The sequence below is a fragment of the Papio anubis genome, chromosome 6 (genome assembly GCF_008728515.1).
Source record: "Papio anubis isolate 15944 chromosome 6, Panubis1.0, whole genome shotgun sequence".
Classification (NCBI taxonomy): Eukaryota; Metazoa; Chordata; class Mammalia; order Primates; family Cercopithecidae; genus Papio; species Papio anubis.
The window spans coordinates 68,481,519-68,506,000 of record NC_044981.1 but is presented as its reverse complement, the minus strand read 5'-3'; the positions used below and the strand labels follow the sequence as shown (position 1 = coordinate 68,506,000).

Genomic DNA, 24,482 nt, shown 5'->3' with positions numbered 1-24,482 from the left:
GAGTCTCGCTCAGTTGCTCAGGCTAGAGTGCAATGGCACGATCTTGGCTCACTGCAACCTCCACCTCCCAAGTTCTAGCAATTCTCCTGCCTCAGCTTCCCAAGTAGCTGGGATTACAGGAACCCACCATCATGCCCGGCTAATTTTTGTATTTTTGTAGAGATGGGGTTTCACCATGTTGGCCAGGCTGGTCTTGAACTCCTCACCTCATGCAGTCATCTCTTTTCTGTCCACCCAATTCCTTCTTCAGTACAGAGTTCCTACTTTATTCTTCTCTCAACATTATAATTATTTTGGGGTTTCTGTGAAAAATTTATCTTACTTATTTCCATATATCAAAGGCCCATGCAGAACAGCTAAATAGATACTGATGAGAAATATACTACTAGACAAACTCTAACACTCACTCAACCTAAAGGTCTTAGAAATTTGTTCTGTAACACATTTTATTCAAACTACACTAGAGTCCTGCCTCTAACCAAGAGTAAGGGCTGAATGACTCCTTTTACCCTAGAGTGCACTAGTCTCTGGGATATACAGGGACTCCTCAATCAGTTCTCAGATGATTCTGCCTCTAGGAGCAGCAGAAACTAGAGGAAATCATGTCTGGGCTTACTTGAAGTTGTGTGCTCATCCAAAATCTGCCTTGCTCACTCAAGAGTCCAGGTATGGCTGGTCTTTGAGGTCACTAGGCAGCATCCAGTCTTTGAAGCAAACCATTCCAGGTTTTTGACTCTGCTTTCCTGTCAATGTCAGCTAGAGGAACTCTTCTCCCTGCCTTGGCCCTGGCTGGTCCTGGTTCCACTCTGGCTCATTTGCTTCTGCACCTGGCCTAGGATACCACATGATTAATTCCTTCCTGTGTGCCTCTGGCCCAGGCTTGCCAAGGGAATGCACTCAGAGCAGCTCTACCTATTCCTGTCCATCAGTTGCTGGTTGAGCACTGGCACTGCACATACCTGCTCTACAGAATCTTAAACCTTCAGGAGTCTACCTGCTCACAGGTCCTGTGTTCCTACAGGCCTTCTTCATCAAGGGTGGGGTCACAGTTTTGCCCCAAGAGGGCAACCTGCCTCCTTGTTCCTGTACTGGCTTGAGACTCCTAGGCTGTGTGTGAACTAGCTGATAGGCCAGAAGCTTTAGGATGAAAAGAATACTGGAGAAGTCCTCAAAGTTAGAACTTTTATTGGTATCTTTGTCCCCTCACTCCTGTTACCTATCTTGACCCTTCCCTACTTACCTTAGTGATTTTGTGATTTCAGTGAAAAAGACGCAACCTAGAGAAGACTGCGAGGTCCCATACCTTCCAGGTGGCAGAGTCAACCTTAGACAGGGTCTTGCTTTGTTGCCCGGGCTAGAATGCAGTGGTGCGATCTCAGCTCACAGCAGCCTCGAACTTTCGGGCTCAAGCAATCCTCCCACCTCAGCTTCCCGTATAGCTGGGGCTACAGGCATGCACCACCATGCCCAGCTAATTTTTAAATTTTTTGTAGAGACAAGGTCTCCCTCTGTTGCCCAAGCTGGTCTCGAACTCGTGGGCTCAAGCGATCCTTGCGATTTGGCCTCCCAAAGTGTTGGGATTACAGGTGTGAGCCACGGTGCCCGGCCTGACCTTTTGTAAATACTCCCAACTAATTGTTCAAACGGACTTGAACAAAAGAATCTTCTTCCCAATACTGCCAGAGAAGGCAAAATTCTTCAAATTCATGTTTGAGGCCATAAACCAACAGGAGTAAAATGGAATCGGCAGCAAGCAATGACAAGAAACCCAAGACCACTCATTTCCCTCCAGCCCAAGTGGCAGATGGGATCTCAAATACACCACGGTGTGATGCGTGACAGGCTGTTCACTGGGGATGTGGAGCATTCAAAGTGCCCTGCAGAGGGTGGGCCTGGATCACCCCCCCCCCCGCCCCGACACACCGCAGACACCCCGCCCTAGGCAACATTCCTGGGGAGTCTGGACCTCCCTTGGTGGACAGACTCCCGAGGGTCTCTAGGGTTTTTCACCCCACGTCGGGGTGAACTGAAGGCATGGGAAGAGGCGGCCCCACAGCCTGGGTCCCCCAAACCCCCTCCGGGCTGAGAGCAAGAGATGCCGCCTGGAGGCCACTCACGAAGCAGCTCCGCTGGCTCGGCACTGGGGGTCGTCCAGGTCTGGGTCCTTGCCACCGGCTCCTCCCTCCGCCCACCCTTGCTTCCCGGACTCAAGAGCTGCTGGGCTCTCGGCGCGCCTGCAGTGGGCTCCGCAAGCTGTCTCCTGCACAGAGCAGGCGGGAGGAGGGCTCTCGGTTGCTTCCCCTGCCGCAGCCGCGCGCTTCCGGCGGGGTCGCCGCCACTTCCGCTCGAGCGCGCCTCGCGCAGCGCTAGCCGGGCCCCCAGGAATGGTCGGGCGCGCGGCCCAGGAGGCACCGCTGTCTCCTCACAATCGACCGGGCCTGCAGCTGCCGCCGCCGCCACCGCCGCCCTACTCAGGGAGTGGCCCAGGCCGGCGGCGCGCCAGCCTCACCTCCTTCATTCCTACCAAGCCCAGCCTTGGCTACCTGACCCCCGTGTGGTCTCGAACTCGGTTAGTCTGGTGAAGGGACAGAGAAGCCTGGGTTCCCGGCGGCATCACTGAGATGCTCAGTCCTGAATTCTGCCCTCCATTAGGATTATCTGCTTTGTGGGATAATTTCCTCATTGGTTGAGTCAGTGAGTTGCGTGTCTGCAAGAGAGCATCCTATCTGGTGGGTCTTCATCTAGTTCTTGCACATTTCTTACTAAGTTCATCCTAAGAATATCTTACAGATAAGGAAACTGAGCTGCAAAGAAGTGTAAAAACAGTGGAAACAGGAGATAACAGTATAAAGAGAAAAAACATAGCCTGACTTTCCTCTATTGTTAATTTATTTGGGGACATTTTAAACTTATAGAAAGAAAAGAAACACGGGTTTTGTTGACACTTCTCAAAACAAAATTGGTGTAACACCTTTAAAATGTAAACTGTTATGCTGGATATATTTGTATTATTTTGAAGTCATTTAAAGTAATGGCATGAGGTGTTGCCTGCTGTTGGACCAGTAGTTTCTTTTTAGTATTCCAGCAAAGGCATAGTGAGGAAATAGGAAAAAAGAAGGAAAGCTGTAACAGGAAAAAAGGAAAAGGAGGAGCAGATGAAAAGGGCAGGAAAGGTTTAACATTTACGTAGCACTTGCTATGCACCAGACACTTCTAAGCTCTTTAAATTTATTAACTCATCTAGTTCTCACCACAGCCCTATGAAATGGGTATACTGTTATCACCTCTGGTTTACAAAGAAGGCGAGTGAGGTTCAGAGAGGTTAAGCAAGTGGCCCAAGGTTATATAGTAAGTGGCAAAACTTTTGCATGAGCGCATCAGTTTGGCCCCAGAGACTGTGCTTTTTTTTTTTTTTTTTTGAAAGGGCCTCTTTCCTGTTGCGCAGGCTGGAGTGCAGTGGCACCATCATGGCTCGCTGCAGCCCCAACCTGCCAGGCTCAATGAATTCTCTCACCTCAGCCTCCTGAGTAGCTGGGACCACAGGCACATACATACCACCTTGCCCAGCTAAGCTATTTTTTTTTTTTTTTTTTTGAGATGCAGTCTTTGTCACCCAGGCTGGAGGGCAGTGGTGCCATCTTGGCTCACTGCAGTGTCCACTTCCTGGGTTCAAGCGATTCTCCTGCCTTAGCCTCCCGAGTAGCTGGGATTACAGGTGCCTGCCACCACGCCCAGCTAATTTTTGTATTTTTAGTAGAGATGGGGTTTCACCAGTAGTTGGCCAGTCTGGTTTCAAACTCCTGACCTCGTGATCCACCTGCCTTGGCCTCCCAAAGTGCTGGGATTACAGGTGTGAGCCACTGCTCCCGGCCTATTCTTTTTTTTTTGTATTTATTTATTTATTTATTTGTAGTGACAGGGTTTCACCACATTGCCGAGGCTGGTCTCAAATTCTTGGGCTCAAGGGGTCCGCCCGCCTCAACCTCCCAAAGTGTTGGGATTATAGGCATGAGCCACTGTGCCTGGTCCTAGAGTTTATGCTTATTTATTTATTTATTTATTTATTTATTTATTTATTTATTGAGACAGAGACTAGCTGTGTCGCCCAGGCAGTGGCGTGATCTTGGCTTACTGCAATCCCTGCCTTCTGGGTTCAAGCCATTCCCGTGCTTCAGCCTCTCAAGTAGCTGGGATTACAGGCATGCGCCACCATGCCCAGCTAAGTTTTGTATTTTTAGCAGAGACGGGGTTTCACCATGTTGGCCAGGCTGGTCTCAAACTCCTTACCTCAGGTGATCCGCCCACCTCGGCCTCCCAAAGTGCTGGGATTACAGGTGTGAGCCACCATGCCCAGCCTATGCTTCTAATCACCACACTGTATTTCCTCTGAATAGAGGTTAAGACTTGAATCAACTGGATTTGATGCTACTGAGTAGGAGTAGACAAGAGAGGTTTGCAAGGAAATTACTCTTCCATGATGTGAGAGTATGGGCTAAAATGTTTCATAGAACAAAAATACCATGAATAAAGTTTAAAAAGAGGAAACATACAGTGCACAAAGAATTAACATCTGGAATAGATAGTGAAAACAAATGTATATAAGAAAAAGACAACCCTATAGAGAAACGGACAAATGTGTAAATAGACAATAGATGAAGAAGAATGAAATAAAACTGACCACATAAAGAAGATGCTTAACTGCGCTAGTGACGCTGGCATGCAAAGGAAAATAATAGAGAGATCCATTTTATCCCACACTGGCTAAAACTGAAATTTGAAAATATCAATTTTGTGGAAAAGTGAATATTCTTGGTAGAAGTATAAACCAGGATAGCCACTGCCAGGGGTGGGGGTAGATTTGGCAGTATTAATTGTAAAATATTAAAATTAAGTAATCTTTGAAGTAATATTGATTATAATGAAAAACACTGCTTCAGACATTCTAATTTAACTTTTTTATTCTACAGATAAACAGGAGTTCAAACAGAGGTATGCAAAATATTTAACTGGAAACATTTTTTGCATAATAGTTTAAAATTAGAAAAATGTAATTTCAGCAGGTAAATAAACTATGGTAATCATTTACTCATTCTCTAAACACATATTTATTGATTTTTTACTAGGTATTAGGCATTATTCTGAACATTGAGGATAAATTGACAGTTATCTTTGTGAACTAGAGAAAGATGATAGGGTGGGTCAGGGGCTAATTAATATTCTCCAGCCCAGACCCTTCCCCTTAATTCTTTGTTACGTCTCGATAGAATGATTTCAGTTTGTTCTGTAAATCACACTGGACTCCCCTGTAATGACTACAGAAACAAAAAGGTTTTTTATATGGATATATGGGTATACCCCAATTTCAAGGTATAAAGGCACAATAGCAGACTCTAGGAATGAGGAAAGCTGGAAAGGAAGGGGCCATGCTGATACTGACCATCAAGAAAAGCTTGAAGAGATGTCTCAAATACCCTGATGACTTACTTTTCACTGAAATGCAAAGAAATTGGCATCTTAGATATGCTTCCAAAGATTGTGCCCTCCCCCCTGGACAGCTTTTAATGAAGGCAGGACTACAGCAAGAGAAACAGCCAGATAATTGGTTAAAAAGAAAGACTTGCAGGGGCTTATTTCTTATTATGTTTATATGGTAAATGCCTAGTTAGGACAAAGACAAAGAGCTTGATCATGGTTTGCTCACACTATCCCTGGTGAATAGATTCAATTACAAAAGAGATTGATGCCTTAACCATAGCAAAAACCTTGTCAAGCTCTCAACTTAGACCACAACATGCTTGTTTAAAAGTGTGGAGAAGGGGCCAAGAGAGGAAACAACATGACAAGGAGTTTATAAATCTAAAGGATGACTTTCTCTCTGCATCTAACTAGTATGTGACTGCTTCTGCATTCCCTTTGATCTGTTCTTGGCTTTCTGAATGTAAATATTTTTGTCCTAAAAATTGGGGACCAGATCTGGTCCTCTCAAGGGGAAGTAAGAAGAAGCCCAATGTCTTTTTTCTTCCAGCTAATTTAAAATAATTGGATTTAGCCAGTTGTGGTAGTGCATGGCTGTAGTCCTAGTTATTCAGGAAGCTAGGGCAGGAGGATGGCTTGAGCCCAGGAACTCCAGGCTAGTGCGCTATAACTGCCGCTATGAATAGCCACTGCACTCCAGCCTGGGTGACAGAGCGAGACTCCGTCTCAAAAAAAAAAAAAAAAAAAAAAAAAAGCATATTGGATTTGTCAGCAGAAAGCCTTCCAAAATGAGGAAAGATGGGACCTGGACTAAGTAAAAATCCCAGCCTCCCAGAGTGCTGGGAGTACAGGTGTGAGCTACCATGCCTGGCCTAGATATTTCATATATATGAAATCATACTGTATTTGTCTGAGGGTCAAAGAGTTTTACTTGGCCATGAATATCAGACAGCACAAGTTGCTCTTAACTATTTAAAGATGAATTATAATCAAGAACCAGAAAGGGCCAGGCCTGGTGACTCACACCTGTAATCCCAGCACTTTGGGAGGCTGAGGCAAGTGGATCACGAGGTCAGGAGATCGAGGCCGTCCTGGCCAACATGGTGAAACCCTATCTCTACGAAAAATGCAAAAATTAGCCGGATGTGGTAGTGTGCGCCTGTAGTCCCAGCTACTTGGGAGGCTGAGGCAGAAGAATCTCTTGAACCTGGGAGGCAGAGGTTGCAGTGAGTCAAGATCATGCCACTGCACTCTAGTCTGGCGACAGAGTGAGACTTCGTCTCAAAAAAAAAAAAAAAAAAAAATTCCCAACAAGACCCCAGACATCCTCAGTTGGTTACTATTGTTAGAGAATCCCCAAACCAAATTCCTAGGGAAGGCTATGCCTTGCTCTTTGTTTTTGTTTATTCTTTTGAGACGAACTTTGTCACCCAGGCTGGATTGGAGTGGTACGATGAAAGCTCACTGAAGTCTTGACCTCCTGGGCTCAAGCAATCTTCCTACCTCAGCCTCTCAAGTAGCTGGGACTATAGGTCCATGCCACCATGCCCAGCTAATTTTAGTATTTTTTGTAGAGATGGAGTTTCGCCATGTTGCCCAGGCTGGTCTCAAGCTCTTGGGCTCAAGCTGTCTGCCTGCCTCAGCCTCCTAAAGTATTAGGATTACAGGCTTGAGCCACTGTGCCCCACTGGCCATGCCTTTTAATATATATTAGTCAGAACCTTCTTTGAGAAATTTTTGGTAAGGATCTGCTGGTAATTTTAATTATGTTAACTCAGGTGCACCTCTAGATAATTTACTTAAAGCATTTTATTTTATAAACATTAAGCCCATGTCTTAGTAGAAAGAATATAAACCTTAACATAAGGAGAGTTGGGTTCCAGTTCGAACTCCACCATTTACTGGTTAGACACCTGTTGAAACTTATCTTAAAATCAGTTTCCTGATAGTACAATGGGGATAACAGGAGTGTGGATTATATAAGATGAGACACGTGGAAATGTCTTACCAACTGACAGGCACCCTTCTCCTACCATGGTAAACTGTCTGTTAATAGTTTTAAGAACTTTCTATCCTGCTGCTTTTTGATGACTAAATATCATTTGTAACGCCAGACTGCCTGACTGGCTTATATCTAAAGCGAGTCTATAAAGCAAATGTTGAAAGAGTTCAGATTGTTCACAGACTGCCAATAAAAATTGTCTACACATAATGGCCATTTTTTAATGAGAATAATATTTTCTATAAGTTTATAAATAATATACTCAACAGTTGTTCAATGAAGCTATTTTCTAGAAATGAATTGTTCAATGTTATAATGCTCCTGAGGCCTAGCACAGCACCTGCCAAATAGTAGGCACTAAATAATTATTTGTTGAATAAATGAATGAAAGTCTTCTTAATGGCTAGGAATTTATTCTAATACTGAATAAAAAAGGACCTGTAAAGGAGTGAAGCACATTCTAAATTACTAAGCCTAAGGAGATAAATGTATATGCCTGACCTTTGGAAAGTAATCCACTTTGATTTTACTAAAACATTCCTAGGGAAGAATCTCATGATTGTCTAAGGTACCACAGTATTTCTAACTCCATTCAAACTTCAGGCTCGACAATCATGGCTCTGTGCTAGTTTTTATTACACAAATTTCTAGAAAATACTTCTTCTCATAAAGATCTGTATAAACTTAGTGTAGTTTAAGGAGTCTTGGCCGGGCGCGGTGGCTCACGCCTGTAATCCCAGCACTTTGGGAGGCCGAGGCGGGCGGATCACAAGGTCAGGAGATCGAGACCATGGTGAAACTCCGTCTCTACTAAAAATAGAAAAAATTAGCCGGGCGCAGCGGCGGGCGCCTGTAGTCCCAGCTACTCGGGAGGCTGAGGCAGGAGAATGGCGTGAACCGAGAGGGAGAAGCTTGCATTGAGGCAGCTACTGCACTCCAGCCACCAGGCGACAAACAAGACTCCGTCTCAAAAAAAAAAAAAAAAAAAAAAAAAAGTCTGACCTATCACCTTTTTTTTTCAAGCTGGGTACTCTCACTCTCGGCCCACCTGCAGGCTGCAGATGCAGTGGTAGCGATCTTGGCCCTCCACCTCCAGGTTCTGCTTGATTCTGCCTCAGCCTCTGAGAGTAGCGCTGGGATGAGGACCACGCGCAGTTAATTTTGTATTTTTAGTAGAGATGAGTTTCACTATGTTGGCCAGGCGGTCTTGAACTCCCGCGACCTCAGGTGATCTCTGCCTGCTCGGCCTCCCAAAGTGCTGGGATTTGGTATGACCAGCGTGCCTGGTGACTGTCACTTTCTTTTGAGGCGAGGGTCTCAAGCTCACCACATCCCCGGCACCGCAGATGCGGTGGCGTCTTGGCTCACCTGCAAGCTCCATGCCTCTGGAGTTCACGCCATTCTCCTGCCTCCAGCCTCCACGTAGCTGGGACTACAGGCATCGCTCTCGCCCGGCTTCAGTTTTTGTGGTTTTTAGTAGAGCCGGGGTTTCACCGTGTTAGCCAGGATGGTCTCGATCTCCTGACCTCGTGATCCGCCCGCCTCGGCCTCCCAAAGTGCTGGGATTACAGGCTTGAGCCACCGCGCCCGGCGACCTGTCACTTTCTAATGACCGCAAGCAATAATCCCACTAAAGGATGCTTGCCTGAAGCATTTTCTTGAGGAAACTGGTAAAAAAAAAAAAAAAAAAAAAAATGCCAGGAGTTGTGGCTAATGCCTGTAATCCCAGCACTTTGGGAGGCCAAGAAGTGGTGGTGGGGGGTGGATCACCTGAAGTCAGGAGTTCAAGACCAGCCTGGCCAACATGATGAAACCTTGTCTCTATTAAAAACGCAAAAATTATCTGGACGTAGTGGCATGCCCCTATAATCCCAGCTACTCAGGAGGCTGAGGTGGGAGAATTGCTTGAACCTAGGAGGCAGAGGCTGCAGTGAGCCAAGCATCTGACTACTGCCCTCCAGCCTGGGTGACAGAGTGAGAGACCCTGTCTCCAAAAAAAAAAACAAACCTTATTTATTTATTTTTTTTAGTAAACCAATAATTGAAAAAAATTCAGATAAGTCATTTTCATTTGAATTTAAAATTTTGTTTTTTGAATATATAATATCTTTATTGCGTTCAAAATTCAAAAAGTGCTTTTAATGAAAAAGATACTCGCCAAATCCTGTCTGTCAGTTATACAGTATCATTTCTTGTAAGAAACCTGTTTCTTTTTTTTTTTTTTTTTTTGCTTTTTTCTTTTTGAGACGGACTCTCGCTGTTGTCCCTCAAGCTGGAGTGCAGTGGGGCAATCTCGGCTCACTGCAAACTCCGCCTCCCAGGTCATTCTCTTGCCTCAGCCTCCCGAGTAGCTGGGACTACAGGCACCTGACACCATGCCTGGCTAATTTTTTGTATTTTTAGTAGAGATGGGGTTTCACTGTGTTAGCCAGGATGGTCTCGATCTCCTGACCTTGTGATCCGCCCGCCTTGGCCTCCCAAAGTGCTGGGATTATAGGCGTGAGCCACCACGCCCGGCTGTAAAAAACCTGTTTCTAATTTATTGTGTACCCTTAGTTCTCAGATAAATACACATACACAATTTCTTTTCTTCCTTTTTGTGTATAGATGGCATCATACAGTACACTCTTTAGCACCTGGCCATTTTTTAACTTAATATATCTTGTGGGTGGTTGCATTTTAGAGCAGAAACACTTTCTCGTAATTTCTTATAGCTATATAGTCTTTTATTTATTTATTTATTTATTTTTAAATTTTAAGACAGTGTCTCATTCTGTTGCCCAGGCTGCAGTGCAGTGGTCCAATCTCAGCTCACTGCAACCTCTGCCCCCCTGGCTCAAGTGATTCTCCTGCCTCAGCCTCCCTAGGAGCTGGGATTACAGGCACGCACCACCACGCCTAGCTAATTTTTGTATTTTTAGTAGAGATGGGGTTTCTCCATGTTGGCCAGGCTGGTCTCAAACTCCTGACCTCAAGTGATCCACCCACCTTGGCCTCCCAAAGTGCTGGGATTACAGGCATGAGTCACTGTGCCCAGCCTTAATCTTTTTATGTTTATTGTCTGTGGATTTTGTTTCATTCTTAGGAATGCCCTCCTTATTCCATGACTGTAAAATATTTGCTAATGGTTTCCTCTGGTATGGTTTGAGTTTTCTTTTTTACATTTAAATGTTTGATGTTCCTGAGGTGTGATTCGATTTAGGTTGTTAGGTATAGTTCAAATGAATTTTTATTATTTTTATTATTTTACATATATATTTAAATCTAATTTTATTGTTTTTTGTTGTTGTTGTTTTTGGAGACAGAGCCTCACTCTGTCACCCAGGCTGGAGTGCAGTGGTGTGATCAAAGCTCACTGCAGCCTCAAATTCCTGGGCTCCAGTTATCTTCCCACCTCAATCTCCTGAGCAGCTGGGACTACAGGCATGGACCACTATGCCTGGCCAATTTTTCAATTATTTTTATTTTTGTGGAGACAAGGTTTCACCGTCTTGCCCAGGCTCATCTCAAGCTCCTTGGCTCAAGTGATCCTCCCTCCTTTACCTTCCAGAGTGCTGAGATTACAGGTGTGCCCCACTGTACCTGGCCTCAGATGGATTTTTAATAGGTTAACCTGTTTATTCCAATGATAATTCAATCCTTGATTGAGTAGTCTGCCTTTTCCACAGTAATTTGAATTGTCTCCTTTATTAAATTTCTATGTATATATATGGGTGTATTTTTGGTTTTCTGTTCTATTTCATTGATTGGTCTTTTCATGCATTAATAAAATTATAGCCTTTTATTTATTGAAGTATTGTACTATTTAGTACATGGATAGGACTAAGCCTTTTTCATGCCTGTTTTTTGTAGAACTTGTAGTTTAGGAATTACTTTAAAATTTTTACATGGTTTAAAAAATCAAAAGGATGATCTTTTATGACATAAAATTATATAAAATTCAGTTTGTGTTTATAAATAAAGGTTTTTTTTTTTTTTTAAATTTATTTTTTGAGACGGAGTCTCGCTGTGTCTCCCAGGCTGGAATGCAGTGGCGCGATCTCGGCTCACTGCAAGCTCCGCCTTCCGGGTTCACGCCATTCTCCTGCCTCAGCCTCCCGAGTAGCTGGGACTACAGGCGCCCGCCACCACGCCCGGCTTTTTTGTATTTTTAGTAGAGACGGGGTTTCACCCTGTTAGCCAGGATGGTCTCGATCTGCTGACCTTGTGATCCGTCCGCCTCGGCTTCCCAGAGTGCTGGGATTACAGGCGTGAGCCACCGCGCCCAGCCTAAATAAAGTTTTATTGGGACAGAGCAGTACCCATCATTTATGTATTGCCTCTGACCCCTTTTGCACTGCATTCGATGAGTGGATAATTTATTATTTTTTTTTCGAGGTAGGATCTCAGTCTGTTGCCCAGGCTGCAGTGCAGTGGCATGATCTCAGCTCACTGCAATCTTCGCTTACCTGTCTCAAGCCGTTCTCCAGCCTCAGACTCCTGAGTAGCTGTGACCTATAGTCATGAGCCACCATGGTTGGCTAATTTTTTTTTTTTTAATTTTTAAAATTCTATTTATTTATTTATTTATTTATTTATTTATTTTTTGTCTTTTGAAGAAATGGGGTTTTGCCATGTTGCCCAGGCTGGTCTCCAGCTGCTGAGTTCAAAGCGGACCACCTGCCTTGGCCTCCCAAAGTGCTGGGATTACAGGTGTGAGCCATTGAACCCAGCCTGAGTGAGGCTGGTTTTGACACAGACTTCATGCCACAGAGTATAAAATATTTACTGTCTGGCCTTTTATAGAAAATGTTTGTCTGACAATTGCTCTAAATTACCAGAAGAGCTAATTTACTCTAAATACATTGTGATATCTGTAGAAAAATTTTCAACGAAATAATTATTAGGATATGATTTAGGGCCAGCGCAGTGGCTCACACCTGTAATCCCTCCAGTTTGGGAGGCTGAGGAAGGCAGATTGCTTGAGCCCACAAGTTAGAGATCAGCCTGGGCAACATAGGGAGACCCCCATCTCTACAAAAAATAGGAAAATTAGCTGGGCGTGGTGGCTCAGGCCTGTAGTGCCAGCTACTCAGGAGGCTGAGGCATAAGAATTGTTTGAGCCTGGGAGGTGGAGGTTGCAGTGAACCCAGATTCCACCACTGCAGTCCAGCCTGCGTGACAGGGTGAGACCGTGTTGGAAAAAAATTAAAAATTTAAAAAAAGGATGATTTAGGCCAAGGCCTGGGCCCTGTGGCTTATGCCTATAATCCCTCTACTTTGGGAGGCTGAAATGGGCCAATCTCTTGACCCCAGTAGTTCAAGATCAGCCTGGGCTACTCAGGAGGCTGAGATGGGAGGATTGAATGAGTCCGGAAGGCTAAGGGTGCAGTGAGCTGTGATCTTGCTACTGTACTCCAGCATGGAGGACAGAACGAGACCCTGTCTCAGAAAAAAAAAAAGAAAGAAAAGAAAAAGAAAAAGAACATTTTTTAAAAAAAGGATAAGATTTAATTTAAATTATTTTTGTCATCAAACTGTGTACTTCCTTGAGTGCGAAATAGCTGAATCTATGGTTTTAGTACAGTTGCAATTATGTGAGTTTTCTCATGTCCAAAATAGAAGACATTGAAACATTTCTTTTTATGTTTATATTTTCCGGTATACATTCAGTGATACTTAAAAATTAAGATGGGAGTGAAACTTTTTATGCATTAGATGTAAATATTTTTCTGGTACATGTTTAGGTTAGAGGGCCGATGATTGGCTTTCTATAGTATTTTTGTTTGCTATAGGTTCTTTGATTCAACATTAAGTCTAGTGTCCTTGAGAATAATTTTTTGACTTTTATTAAATTTATTGAAGCTATTCCCAGTGTATTTTCTCAGGTTTGATAGAAATATCACTGCAGACTTTCTCATACTAGTTGTATTAATAGGATTTCTCTCCAGCAAGCTACATAGTAAGAGAATTCCAACTGAAGGACTTTGATTTTTAATGTATAAATAGGACTTTTTCTCTCATTTATTTATTTTTCGCTACACGATAAAGTGGTAAGGATTTTTCTATAATATTAGTTTTTTGGTACTCAATAAGGCCAGAACTACTGCATATACATTTTAATTATAAATTATTTGATGCTAGGGTGGGCACAGTGACTCAGCCTGTAATCCCAGAACTTTGGGAGGCCGAGGCGGGTGGATCGCTTGAGGTCAGGAGTTTGATGACACCAGTCTGGCCGACATAGCAAAACCTGTTTCTACTAAAAATACAAAAATTAGCACGCTTGTAATCCCAGCTACTCAGGAGGCTGAGACAGGAGAATTCCTTGAACCCGGGAGGTGGAGGTTGCAGTGAGCCAAGATTGTGCCACTGCACTGCAGCCTGGGCAACAGAGTGAGACTCCATATCAAAAAAAAAAAATTATTTGATGCTTAATATTATATAACTTGGAAAGTGCTTATGAATGAAAATAATCAAGATATACTTTGTGCTTTTCACTCTTGAGGTTTTATGTGATAAAACATTGCTACCTACAGTTCATTCTCCCTCCTTGGAAAGTGGAATATTGCTGATCTCAATCAAAATGAGAGAAGTATGTAAAAGGGACCAGAATTATGTAGCATGCTTTGAACCGCAAGTAACAGGAAACACTGGTCCAGTTGGATGCTAATAAAGCACTGTATTATTGCCAATAGCAGGCATTCTAGGCATATTATGCCAAGGGCTCAAATTCAGTTTCTTGGTTTGCCTCCCTTTCCACTTTGTGTTGGCTTCCTCTTCAGGTTGGTAGCAAAATACTTGTAGCTGATTCCAAAATCATATCCTGCTATAAACACTGTGAGAAGGAAAGAAGAGACAAGTTCTTTTTTGTGTCTCTCTTCAGAAATGAGACAACCTCTGCTGGAAGCCTCCGTTAGGTTTTACTTCATTTCAAAACTGGGACATGTGCCATTTCCTAAAGCAATCACTGGCAAGGGGAATTAGATTATCATGATTAGTCTAATCACCTGGAATTAAATTGATGTTAGGAGTTAGTGTCCATCAGCACTAAGCAGAGTTCTTTTTCTATGTTTTGACATCATGTGGGAGTTGAAAAACTGCAACTGTCAGCCAGAGATTGACAGAGTGATGGAGCCACTGAATAAGAAATGGATTTATGACCTGGGAACATGAGAAGCTATGCTAAATGAAACTCATACATTTGAAGCTGCCAATTTCTCATAGATTATCTATTTGTTCAAGTGTAAGGAATCTTGAGAACTCATGTAGGATGCAATAGAAACTATATTTTATTTGAGTGCATATTTGTTAACATATTCCTGCTTTTTAAATACTCTACAATCAGGCTGGGTGCAGTGTCTCATGCCTATAATCCCAGTGCTTTGGGCGGCTGAGTCGGGAGGATCACTTGAGCCCAGGAGTTTGAGACTGCAATGAGCTATGATCATGACACTATTCTCTGGCCTGGGCAATAGGGCAAGACCCTGTCTCTGAAAACAAAACAAAATAATAAAAACAAAAATAGGCCGGGTGCGGTGGCTCATGCCTGTAATCCCAGCACTTTGGGAGGTCGAGGTGGGCGGATCACGAGGTCAGGAGATCGAGACCATCCTGGCTAACACGGTGAAACCCCAACTCTACTAAAAATACAAAAAATTAGCTGGGCGCAGTGGCGAGCGCCAATAGTCCCAGTTACTCAGGAGGCTGAGGCAGGAGAATGGCGTGAACCTGGGAAGTGGAGTTTGCAGTGAGCCGAGATTGTGCCACTGCACTCCAGCCTGGGCAATAGAGAGAGACTCTGTCTCAAATAAATAAATAAATAAATAAATAAAATAAAAACAAAAATAAAAACCCCTTTACCATCAGAAAGTTATTGACACTTTTGGTTTCAGATGTGTCCGTCTTGCTGTGAGTCCACATCCAGCAGGGACACGCAAAGCCAAGAGCACCAGGGCTCCTCTCTTTCCTGTGTGTGTGCACCTTCCCATGAATATACAAAATAAAGATGATTACTTACTCCATGTGTTACACTTGCAAATCTTGCCTTTTTTTATTGCTCTAAAATGTGAGGTAACCAAGATTGTGCATAAGTAGCAATAGACAACTTACTGCACACTATCTCTGACTCTGTTTCTGGTCCTATATGGTACTTTGGATAATATTATTTTGATAATTATGCATGAATAATTTTTCCAGTGGCAACAGCTGGCCCTAGCTGGCAACCACCCCTTCCCAGTACATAAGTGCTTTGTTGTTTTTGAAAGATAATTTTTAAATGTTGAATATAATTTTTTTTTTCCCAAGAGAGTGGATTTCACTCTCACCTCGGCTGGAGTGCAATGGCATGATCATAACACACCTTGAACTCCTGAGTTCAAGCAATCCTCCTGCCTCAGCTTCCTGGTAGCCACCACATTGGTGAGCTGGATTTTTTTATTTTTTAAGCTTTAACACAAAAGTGAAATGGTTTCTTTATTTCACCAAAGGGTTAATAATTGAGAAAGTGATTATCAACATGTACACAAAGCTAATTAGAAGATTAGCTTTCTCAATAGAAATCCAAGTGTCCTGTTAACACTGATGTCACTTATAAATAAATGTTTTGAACCTTTACCTTTTTTTTAAAATTTTTTTATTTTTGCCTCCCAACATAAAGGCCATACCAGAAAACCTCAGGAATGTAATTATTTATTTATAAGTTTTTTCTTCAAAAAATCCCTTAAAGTTCAGACATTAACACTGATATGCAATACCAAATAGCGCCACAGGACAGATGGAAACAGGAAAAGTCAGATGGTTGGCACTTAAAAGGACCAGTAATTAAGCAATTAAAAGTGGATTGGATTGTTGGTTAATATTTGTTCATTTGAAAGAATCAAGTGGCAGAGGTAGCCTCTTGGAAGAGGGAGATTAAGTCACACCTAATGCTTCCCCTCACTGACCAAGGGGCTGGGATATCTTGTTAACTACCTCTTTTCTGTTTAATTGCATTCTGTACTCTAATTTTCTCAGATCGTATATTCTATCTTATTTTTCCCTCTGGACAGAAAGAAATCTTTGTTTACTTCATCCTACGTCTTTTCTCTGAGAAAAGGCAGTCTCCTCTCACAGGGGAAAGAAAACCAGGAGGAAGGAGAGAGGAAGGAAGGGGAAGAAGGGAAGATGAGAGAGAGAAGAGAGAGGAGACAGAGACGGAGAGAGAGAGGAGAGACAGAGCAGAGAGAGAGAAAGAGAAAAATGGAACATCAGATTAAAGTAGAAGACGTGGGAGAGAGGGGAAGGAAAGAGGGAGCAGGAAGGGGGATGCTCCAAGCTCTCAATTTCAGGACTGTGCAAAATGATTTTCCAGGAGATGCACATGTGGTCTCGTATTTCTCACAGTAGTCCACCCAGGCTCCCTCCTCAGGTCTGTCTCCCACTACCAAAACCCAATATAGCCAGTCTCGCTGCCTTACCTGGAGGGAGGACCAGGACCTGGTGCCAGGTCTGGGACTCCACTGCTGTCCCTGAACAGACTTGTTGGAGGCATTCACATTTCTCTCCACTCTTGGGGAAACAGCCTGCAACAGGAAAGGAGTGCGTGTTAGTGTTTTCTCAGGGCCACCTGGTGGTCCTAGCTTGCTGCACCCCGTTTTCTGACTGAGACGAAGCAGCAAGTGTGACTTAATCTCCTTCTTGCAAGGGGCTACCTCTTCCACTTGATTTTTTTTTTTGAGATGGATTCTTGCTCTATTGCCCAAGCTGGAGTACAGTGGTGCAATCTCCACTCACTGCAACCTCCACCTCCCAGGTCAAGCAATTCTCCTACCACAGCCTCCCGAGTAGCTGAGATTACAGATGCACACCACTATGCCCAGCTAATTTTTGTATTTTTAGTAGAGATGGGGTTTCACCATGCTGGCCAGGCTGGTCTCGAACTTCTGACCTCAGGTGATCTGCCTGCCTCAGCCTCCCAAAGTACTGGGATTACAGGCGTGAGCCACTGCGCCCGGCCGTCCATTTGATTCTTTCAGATGGATGTCTGTGGGGCACAGAAAGGGGCTCAGCTGAGGGGGCTTATGGGTATTACCCAGGGTGCAGCCTCAGGTTGGGGTAACTGCTGTCGCTGCTGCCACAGCTGCAGGATGAAGAGGTGGAAAGACACTGGGGGAAATATGGGATCAAATTTTTAAAAATGTTTTATTTTGGAGCTACTTGCCCCAAATCTTGAAATCAGAAAGTCCTGAGGGCTCTATCTCAGAATTCATCCCACATGCATACATTTCAACCACTACTGCTCTATTCTAAAACATGTTGGGCTGGGTGCTGTGGCTTAGGCCTGTAATTCCAGCACTTTGGGAGGCTCAGGTGGGTGGATCATCTGAGGTCAGGAGTTCCAGACAAGCCTGGCCGACATGGTGAAACCCCGTCTCTATTAAAAATACAAAAATTAGCTGGGCGTGGTGGTGCATGCCTGTCATCCCAGCTACTCAGGAGGCTGAGGCAGAAGAATTGCTTGAACCCAGGAGGCAGAGGTTACAGTGAGCCAAGATCGTGCCGTTGCACTCCAGCCTGGGCGAAAAGACCAAAAGTGTGTCTCAAACAAAAAAAAAAAAAAGAAAAAAAAAAGTTGACTTATTTTTTTTTTCTGAAATTCAAACCCAATGTGCAAAATAACCAAACTATTAGGATGCCTTTTATTTTGGTTTCTTGGAATGACCACTGTTAATAAAAATGTTTGCTCTTTTAATTTATATATAAAAAGGAATATTCAGGTTTGCTTGATGTTCTGCAAATTTTGAATGACTCAAACATATTATGAGTGTTCTTTTGGTTACCAAGCTTAGAATAACATAAAAAACTGACAAGTCAAAAGAAAAAAAATTTTTTTAGGTTATTTGTAATAAAATGATGTGTACTTCTAAAATTAAAAAATCTTGTTTATTTTATAGACTGGCATATAACTGTTAAGACCTTGATTATAAAAAAGAAAATGTCTTTGTCATTTATCAGTTGGTGACATTCATAATATACTTTATGGGGTAAATTAAAGTTCCTGGGGATTTGTTAGTGCCCTCCTTAACTCTCATGACAATTCTCCTTCTCTTACTTGAGAAGGGAGTGTTTGTGATCATCTGACCTGTTCTAGGGAACTGTCCATGCGTTATATAGATAGTTTGGAAAATTCTTTTTAAAATATTGATGTTTTGCCTGGGCGCAGTGGCTCAAGCCTGTAATCCCAGCACTTTGGGAGGCCGAGACGGGCGGATCACGAGGTCAGGAGATCGAGACCATCCTGGCTAACACGGTGAAACCCTGTCTCTACTAAAAAATACGAAAAACTAGCCGGGTGAGGTGGCGGGTGCCTGTAGTCCCAGCTACTCAGGAGGCTGAGGCAGGAGAATGGCGTAAACCCGGGAGGCGGAGCTTGCAGTGAGCTGAGATCTGGCCACTGCACCCCAGCCTTGGTGACAGAGCGAGACTCCGTCTCAAAAAAAAAAAAAAAATATATATATAGATAGATAGATAGATAGATATAGATATAGATTTTCTTATTAATAATTAATGTTTAGAAATGTAAACTAGAATTTTTCAAGTATTCTATGCTATCACGATTCTAAATTTACTGTTGGTGTATGACCTTCTCCCATAAGTTAAATTAGCTCAAGTGGCTGAATAGTTCTCCTTCATTCAGCAAAGGAGAGATTAAAAGAGGTAATATTTCTGAGTGGTGGAGGGACCTGCTTAAAAAAAAAAAAAGCAAATATTTATATAGGCAGTAGATATGTAATGAGTTGCTCCATATCAGAAAACTTTGGAAATTAAGAGGTTTTTCTGACCTCTTGTGGAAGTCTCATTAAAAATGGCAAGAAATTGGCCGGGTGCGGTGGCTCAAGCCTGTAATCCCAGCACTTTGGGAGGCCGAGACGGGTGGATCACGAGGTCAGGAGATCGAGACCATCCTGGCTAACACGGTGAAACCCCGTCTCTACTAAAAAAAAAAAAAAAAAAGGCAAGAAATTAAAGAACTTTTAGAAGCTTTGCTGTTACCTAAGGGGGTAGCCATATAATAAAATGGAGATTCATTCAAAGTCTGATAACCCGGAATCCTGAGGAAATAATTTACCACCATGCTAAACAAGTAGCACTAACCAAAGCAGTTGCCATACTGATGGTTTGTAAATACATTCTAGTCATTGTCTGCTTATCTACAGAATGGATTGAGGATATTCCTGATAGACAGCCAAGGTTTTGCTGATAAAATTGCCTGACTGTTATTCTGGACTTAAGGAATTCCAACGTGTTCTTCAGTGATTGGGTGGTGGGGGTGTGTGTGGCACACGTTTCCCGTGACTGTTATAAAAAAAGCTCCAAAATGCCTTTTAACAATAATAAACACACTTGCTGTACCAAATGAATATTTAGAACAATTAGAAAGAAAAAAAATGAATTCTAACACTAAATTTGAGAATGCTCTGCAAGACTTGAACTTCCATGGCTTGGGAATTGCTAATTAGCCTCAATGGCAATATCAACTCCTTCTGGGATCCATAGGCTACTCCATGCAGTTAGGAATTCACTTCTTGAACCTGTACTCTGCCATATCACAAGCTCACATTTCTAAATACTACAAAGGATTCATTTGATGCATCTAGCTTTTAATAGGTAACAACAATCTTCCCCAAATATCCATCTAATTAGTCTCTGTATGACTAGAAATCTGAAGATTTAGTCTTTTGGAAAAGACTTCTAAAAATCAGAGGAAAAACTACCCTTGTCCTCAATGGAAAGGAATTCACTGAGGAACCATAAACTGAGGATTCTTAAGTATCTTCCAGAAGAATGATCTTCAGAAGAAGACGACCAAACCAATAGCTTCAGATCAAGCTGTTGATGATACCAAGTAGACACTTTCACCCAAGACAATAAAACAAGATACATGTTCTGGTATCTTTGCCTTCCTTTAAAAATTTTGCTCTGGTTATCAAAGTGCCTAGTTGTCCCGTAGAGGCCAACGAACAGTTTTTAAGATTCTTTCACAAATTATATTTTATCTTAATCTTCTGTAGTACAGAATTTCCATGCCACCTAAGGAAAGGCAAAACTTTCTTGTGCTTTTTTTGCAGACTATAGCTATTGTTTTTAAATTTTTATCATTATATTTTAAGAGACAGGGTCTTGCTCTGTCACCCAGGCTGTAGTGCTGTGATACTAACTCACTACAGGCTCAAGCAATTTTCCCACCTCAGCCTCCCGAATAGCTGGGACTACAGTTGTACAGCACCTCACCTGGCTATTTTTTTTAGTTTTTAGTAAAGACGAAGTCTTGCTTTGTTGCCGGATCTGGTCTCAAAATCTTGGCTTATCCCCCACCCCCAACCCCCTGCCCTGGCCTCCCAAAGTGCTAGGATTACAGGCATGAGTCGCCACTCCCCGATTTATTGTTTTAAATCTAACTGACTAATGCAGTTTTTATCCTCTACCTGATTCTACTAACAAAAATTTAATAGGTATTCAACACTTCAAAAGGTAGATTTTCTTCTATACGTTTCTTCTGGAATTTGAATTTTCTTGACAGTATTAATTTTTACCTTCAGTTTTATCAGTATTGAACACTGACCTGAAACAACAAAGGATGTCTGCTGACATTATTGCAATAATGTATTGAGTCTCTCCTTGCAATGCTAGTCCTTAATCTTCAGTGACTCCCCAGCCTCCACTCAAGCTATGTTCACATGTTGAAGAATTAATTGTCCTGCTCTCACTGTGATAAATGACACTTACACATCCCATACCCCTTTCAGTTTGTGCAGCACTAAGGCACTACTTTTTATGTGGATATCAGGTCACCTGATCATTATACAAACTTATCTAGTGTAATATGGAGTGAGCTTTAGACTATTATATTAATAATATTTTTCAATATTTTAAACATCTACTCCTATAGGAAATGATGTTTCTCTGAGAAAGGTACCCAGACCTAAAATGAGGCAAGTATGGACTATTCAGGAGACCTTCCAGGAGAGATGACCGACTCCCTCTTCATCTATACTCTGGGAGCTCCAATTCCAGTAATAGGAATAATATGACTAGAAAAGGTGATCCAAAATGTGTCTCTGGTCCCAGCAGAAATCAATAGATGACACTACTTCTTTTCTGGAGGTCCAGCAACCTAGCTTAAAGTTTCATGGTGGTTTTGAATGATTTCATAGTTTTTGGTTTCTTCTTGGCTAGCCAAGGACAGCTTTTGTTTGATAGCAAATGCTGTTTGCAGCACCCACCTAAAACATTACTGTTCAGGCAGAACAGTTTTATGGCAAAGTTAAAAGACTACCTGTCTCTCTAGAACAGATTCAGATGGAGTTGGGACATGATTTCATGGTCTGGTTTTGAAATCTAGTTATTTGTTTTTGCAACCTATTGCTAGGATTAATAGCTATTTTGTTTCCATTACTTACCTGAATTTCACTAGTACATCTTGTTCAGCCTTAAATGCTACTGTGCAGTCATTATACATTCACTATGTATCTTATGCGAAAAATGTACATGAGGGACCAACTGTATGCAGATGCAGAGAACGTTCTCTGGATAAACTTGTGACAAGTGGATTCTGACAGTGGTGTAGATCTGAACCCCCAGATGAAAGTCCTGATGGCTGACTTTGTCTTTGGTCAAAAGGGGAGGCTGAAGAGTGAAAAAGCACCTAGGAACTTGTAGTTGGGAGCTGAGAGGCATAGTTGAATCTTCCCTACCAAACATAAACATCTCCTGCTAAATATTTTAACCAGTCAAGGTTGCTCAGTGATTGTCACGCAACAAGATGTAGAAAGTCCATCTGTAACTATATTTGAAACCAGAGAGAGAGAACATTCTGCAATGAAGACCACATTAATCTCTTTACTTCCCTTCCTAGATAAATTTACCAGGATCATCACCAAATTGCCCCATTTTAGAAAACTGGCCCCTACTCCCTAAACACTTCTTAGATTCACCTATTCAACTTCTACAATCAGCTCCCTACAACAGTCTTCTGTTTCTGTAAAGTTTATTTTCCTATGTTGTTTGCTCTCCCTTGATGCAGCACACCAAACTCCGTCTTGTTGGAATACACCATGTGGTCATTGGGTGACTGCCAGCACCTGTGCAAATCTAGGGAGCCCATTTGAAGACTTCCTGCACCTCTATCTTTCAACCCCTGCCCTGGTTCATACCCAGTAGATCTGCTCCCAAATCCTTTGGATTTAGAGTGAAGAAATATTTTGATTCCGGGGCATTAGAAAGGCAAGCACTAATCAAATAAGATTAAGTTTGGCATGAAAGGATTAAGCTCAGGACAGATAATTACTTGGAATGAATTATCTTGGGAAGAGCTACCGGGATTGTACACTCACCCTAAGGTAGTCCAAGGGGCAGGTTGTTGGGTTCCTATGTTAAGGACAGAGCCTGGGCCCTCCCTCACTTTTCCAAGTCTTTTGCTAACCAATTTCTTGGACTTGTCCTTATTCTGTATCAGGTCGGAGCAGAGCATGGACATGGGAACTAGTGCTCTCAGCAAGAAGCCGTGGTGGACCCTGCCTGAAAACTTTCATGCTCCAATGGTGTTCCACATGGAAGAGGACCAGGAGGAGCTCATCTTTGGTGAGTGGCCCTTGCTAACGTCCCCGCCTTAATCCTTGTCTTCTCGGTTTTCAATCTTTTCCTCCTTTTCCACCTTCATCAGTCACACATCCGTTCCCCCAAGGCCACCTCCCGACTCCCCAAGGGCTGGTGCTTGACAGACCCTCCTCTCACCTCTTATGCTCACAGGGCACGGTGACACATACCTTCGCTGCATTGAGGTGCACAGCCACACCCTTATTCAGCTGGAGAGTTGGTTCACAGCTACAGGCCAGACTCGTGTGACTGTAGTCGGACCACATAGGGCAAGGCAGTGGCTGCTGCACATGTTCTGTTGCGTGGGGAGCCAGGACTCCTATCATCATGCTCGAGGTAGGTATTCTTGGCTGAACTGTGGTTTTGGACTTGGTGGTGGAGTTCTGGCTAAGTTGTGTGGTATCTTGGATTCTTGAAGAATCCCTTTGTGGCTAGGGAATCCAGGTACTTCCCAGAGTCCATTGGGAAGAAAAGTGCTCATTTTTTTGTGGCATGAGATTGCTTAAGGTGGAGAAGGTAGCTGGGAGGTGTAAATGGGTTACCTTGGAAGGCCTGGGCTGGGGTGACATCCTCCCTGCAGCCTCCCTGATGGAGTCCAGGCCCGCCAATGGGCCCTAGTTATGGGCCCTGGTTCATTAGCCCTGGGCACATCTTTTGCAGGCCTGGAGATGCTGGAACATGTCCGAAGCCAGCCCCTGACCAATGATGACCTGGTCACTTCCATTAGTGTGCCACCGTACACTGGAGACCTGTCTTTGGCTCCCAGGATAAGTGGAACCATCTGTCTTAGCGTTCCTCAGCCTTCCCCTTACCAAGTGATTGGTTGTTCGGGATTCCATTTGAGTTCACTGTATCCGTAATTAAGGACTGATCTCCTCTGGGAAGCGGGGATGAGAGGAGAAGTCTTGGCTTCGCTTTTGGTGAGAAAGACATGAAAGACACTGAAGAAAGTTTGAATTTGTGGCTGGGACCTGTCCCTCTCAGGTCTTGTAGACATGTGTCTGAGGGAAGTCTCCCGAATGTAAGAAAGTGTTATTGGCAAAGCAATCCAATAAAATAAGCTACCTATGATGCAAAGCCTTCGATGTGCTGTCCTCTTTCCTTAGGATGAACTTATTCACCCCAGGATTTTCCTGGACCTTCAAGTGCACACAAATGGGGAGAACGGAAAGGTGGGAGGAAGGGTCCAGATAGAGATGGAAAGTGTTCCCACCCCAACTACCTGGTGAAGTAGGCAACCAGGGAATCTGGTGAACATGAGGTAGCCAGCATTGTCCCTGATTGCCCAAGTTTGTGGGTGGGGGTGGAGGGGGTGGTTTTCAGGGAGCAATGGGTTTTGAAGTCCCTCATGCCATGAATTAAATACGAAGGATTCCTGAAACTCCATTGA

General features: G+C 43.2%; 2 protein-coding genes across 13 annotated transcripts in view; one reads left to right on the top strand and one right to left on the bottom strand.

Annotated features, from left to right (window-relative positions):
- The window catches only part of LOC116275307, a 33,370-nt gene extending 30,992 nt beyond the window's left edge, over positions 1 to 2,378 (bottom strand). For 5 of the 7 annotated variants that reach the window (XR_004184327.1, XR_004184322.1, XR_004184326.1 and 2 more), the window contains exon 1: positions 2,118 to 2,378. The gene's annotated coding sequence lies outside the window, so the exon portion shown is untranslated. Of the gene's footprint in view, positions 1 to 1,240; positions 1,423 to 2,117 lie in introns of those variants that run through there. The other 2 variants (XR_004184321.1, XR_004184324.1) reach the window with 2 other exon arrangements.
- KHDC1 (KH domain containing 1) lies at positions 2,338 to 24,169 on the top strand. Of its 6 annotated transcripts, XM_031666842.1 has the most exons (6): positions 2,493 to 2,569; positions 2,653 to 2,729; positions 4,968 to 4,989; positions 22,953 to 23,077; positions 23,246 to 23,428; positions 23,753 to 24,169. In XM_031666842.1, the coding sequence occupies exons 4-6, from the start codon at positions 22,966 to 22,968 to the stop codon at positions 23,950 to 23,952; spliced, it is 495 nt and encodes a 164-aa protein (XP_031522702.1). In that variant the 5' UTR covers positions 2,493 to 2,569; positions 2,653 to 2,729; positions 4,968 to 4,989; positions 22,953 to 22,965; the 3' UTR covers positions 23,953 to 24,169. The 6 variants fall into 6 exon arrangements, with proteins under 6 accessions (XP_031522700.1, XP_009203788.1, XP_009203790.1 ...); XM_009205526.1 differs by having other exon boundaries at positions 2,378 to 2,729; XM_021936573.2 differs by lacking the exon at positions 4,968 to 4,989 and having other exon boundaries at positions 2,494 to 2,569.
- The last annotated feature ends 313 nt before the right edge of the window (positions 24,170 to 24,482 follow it).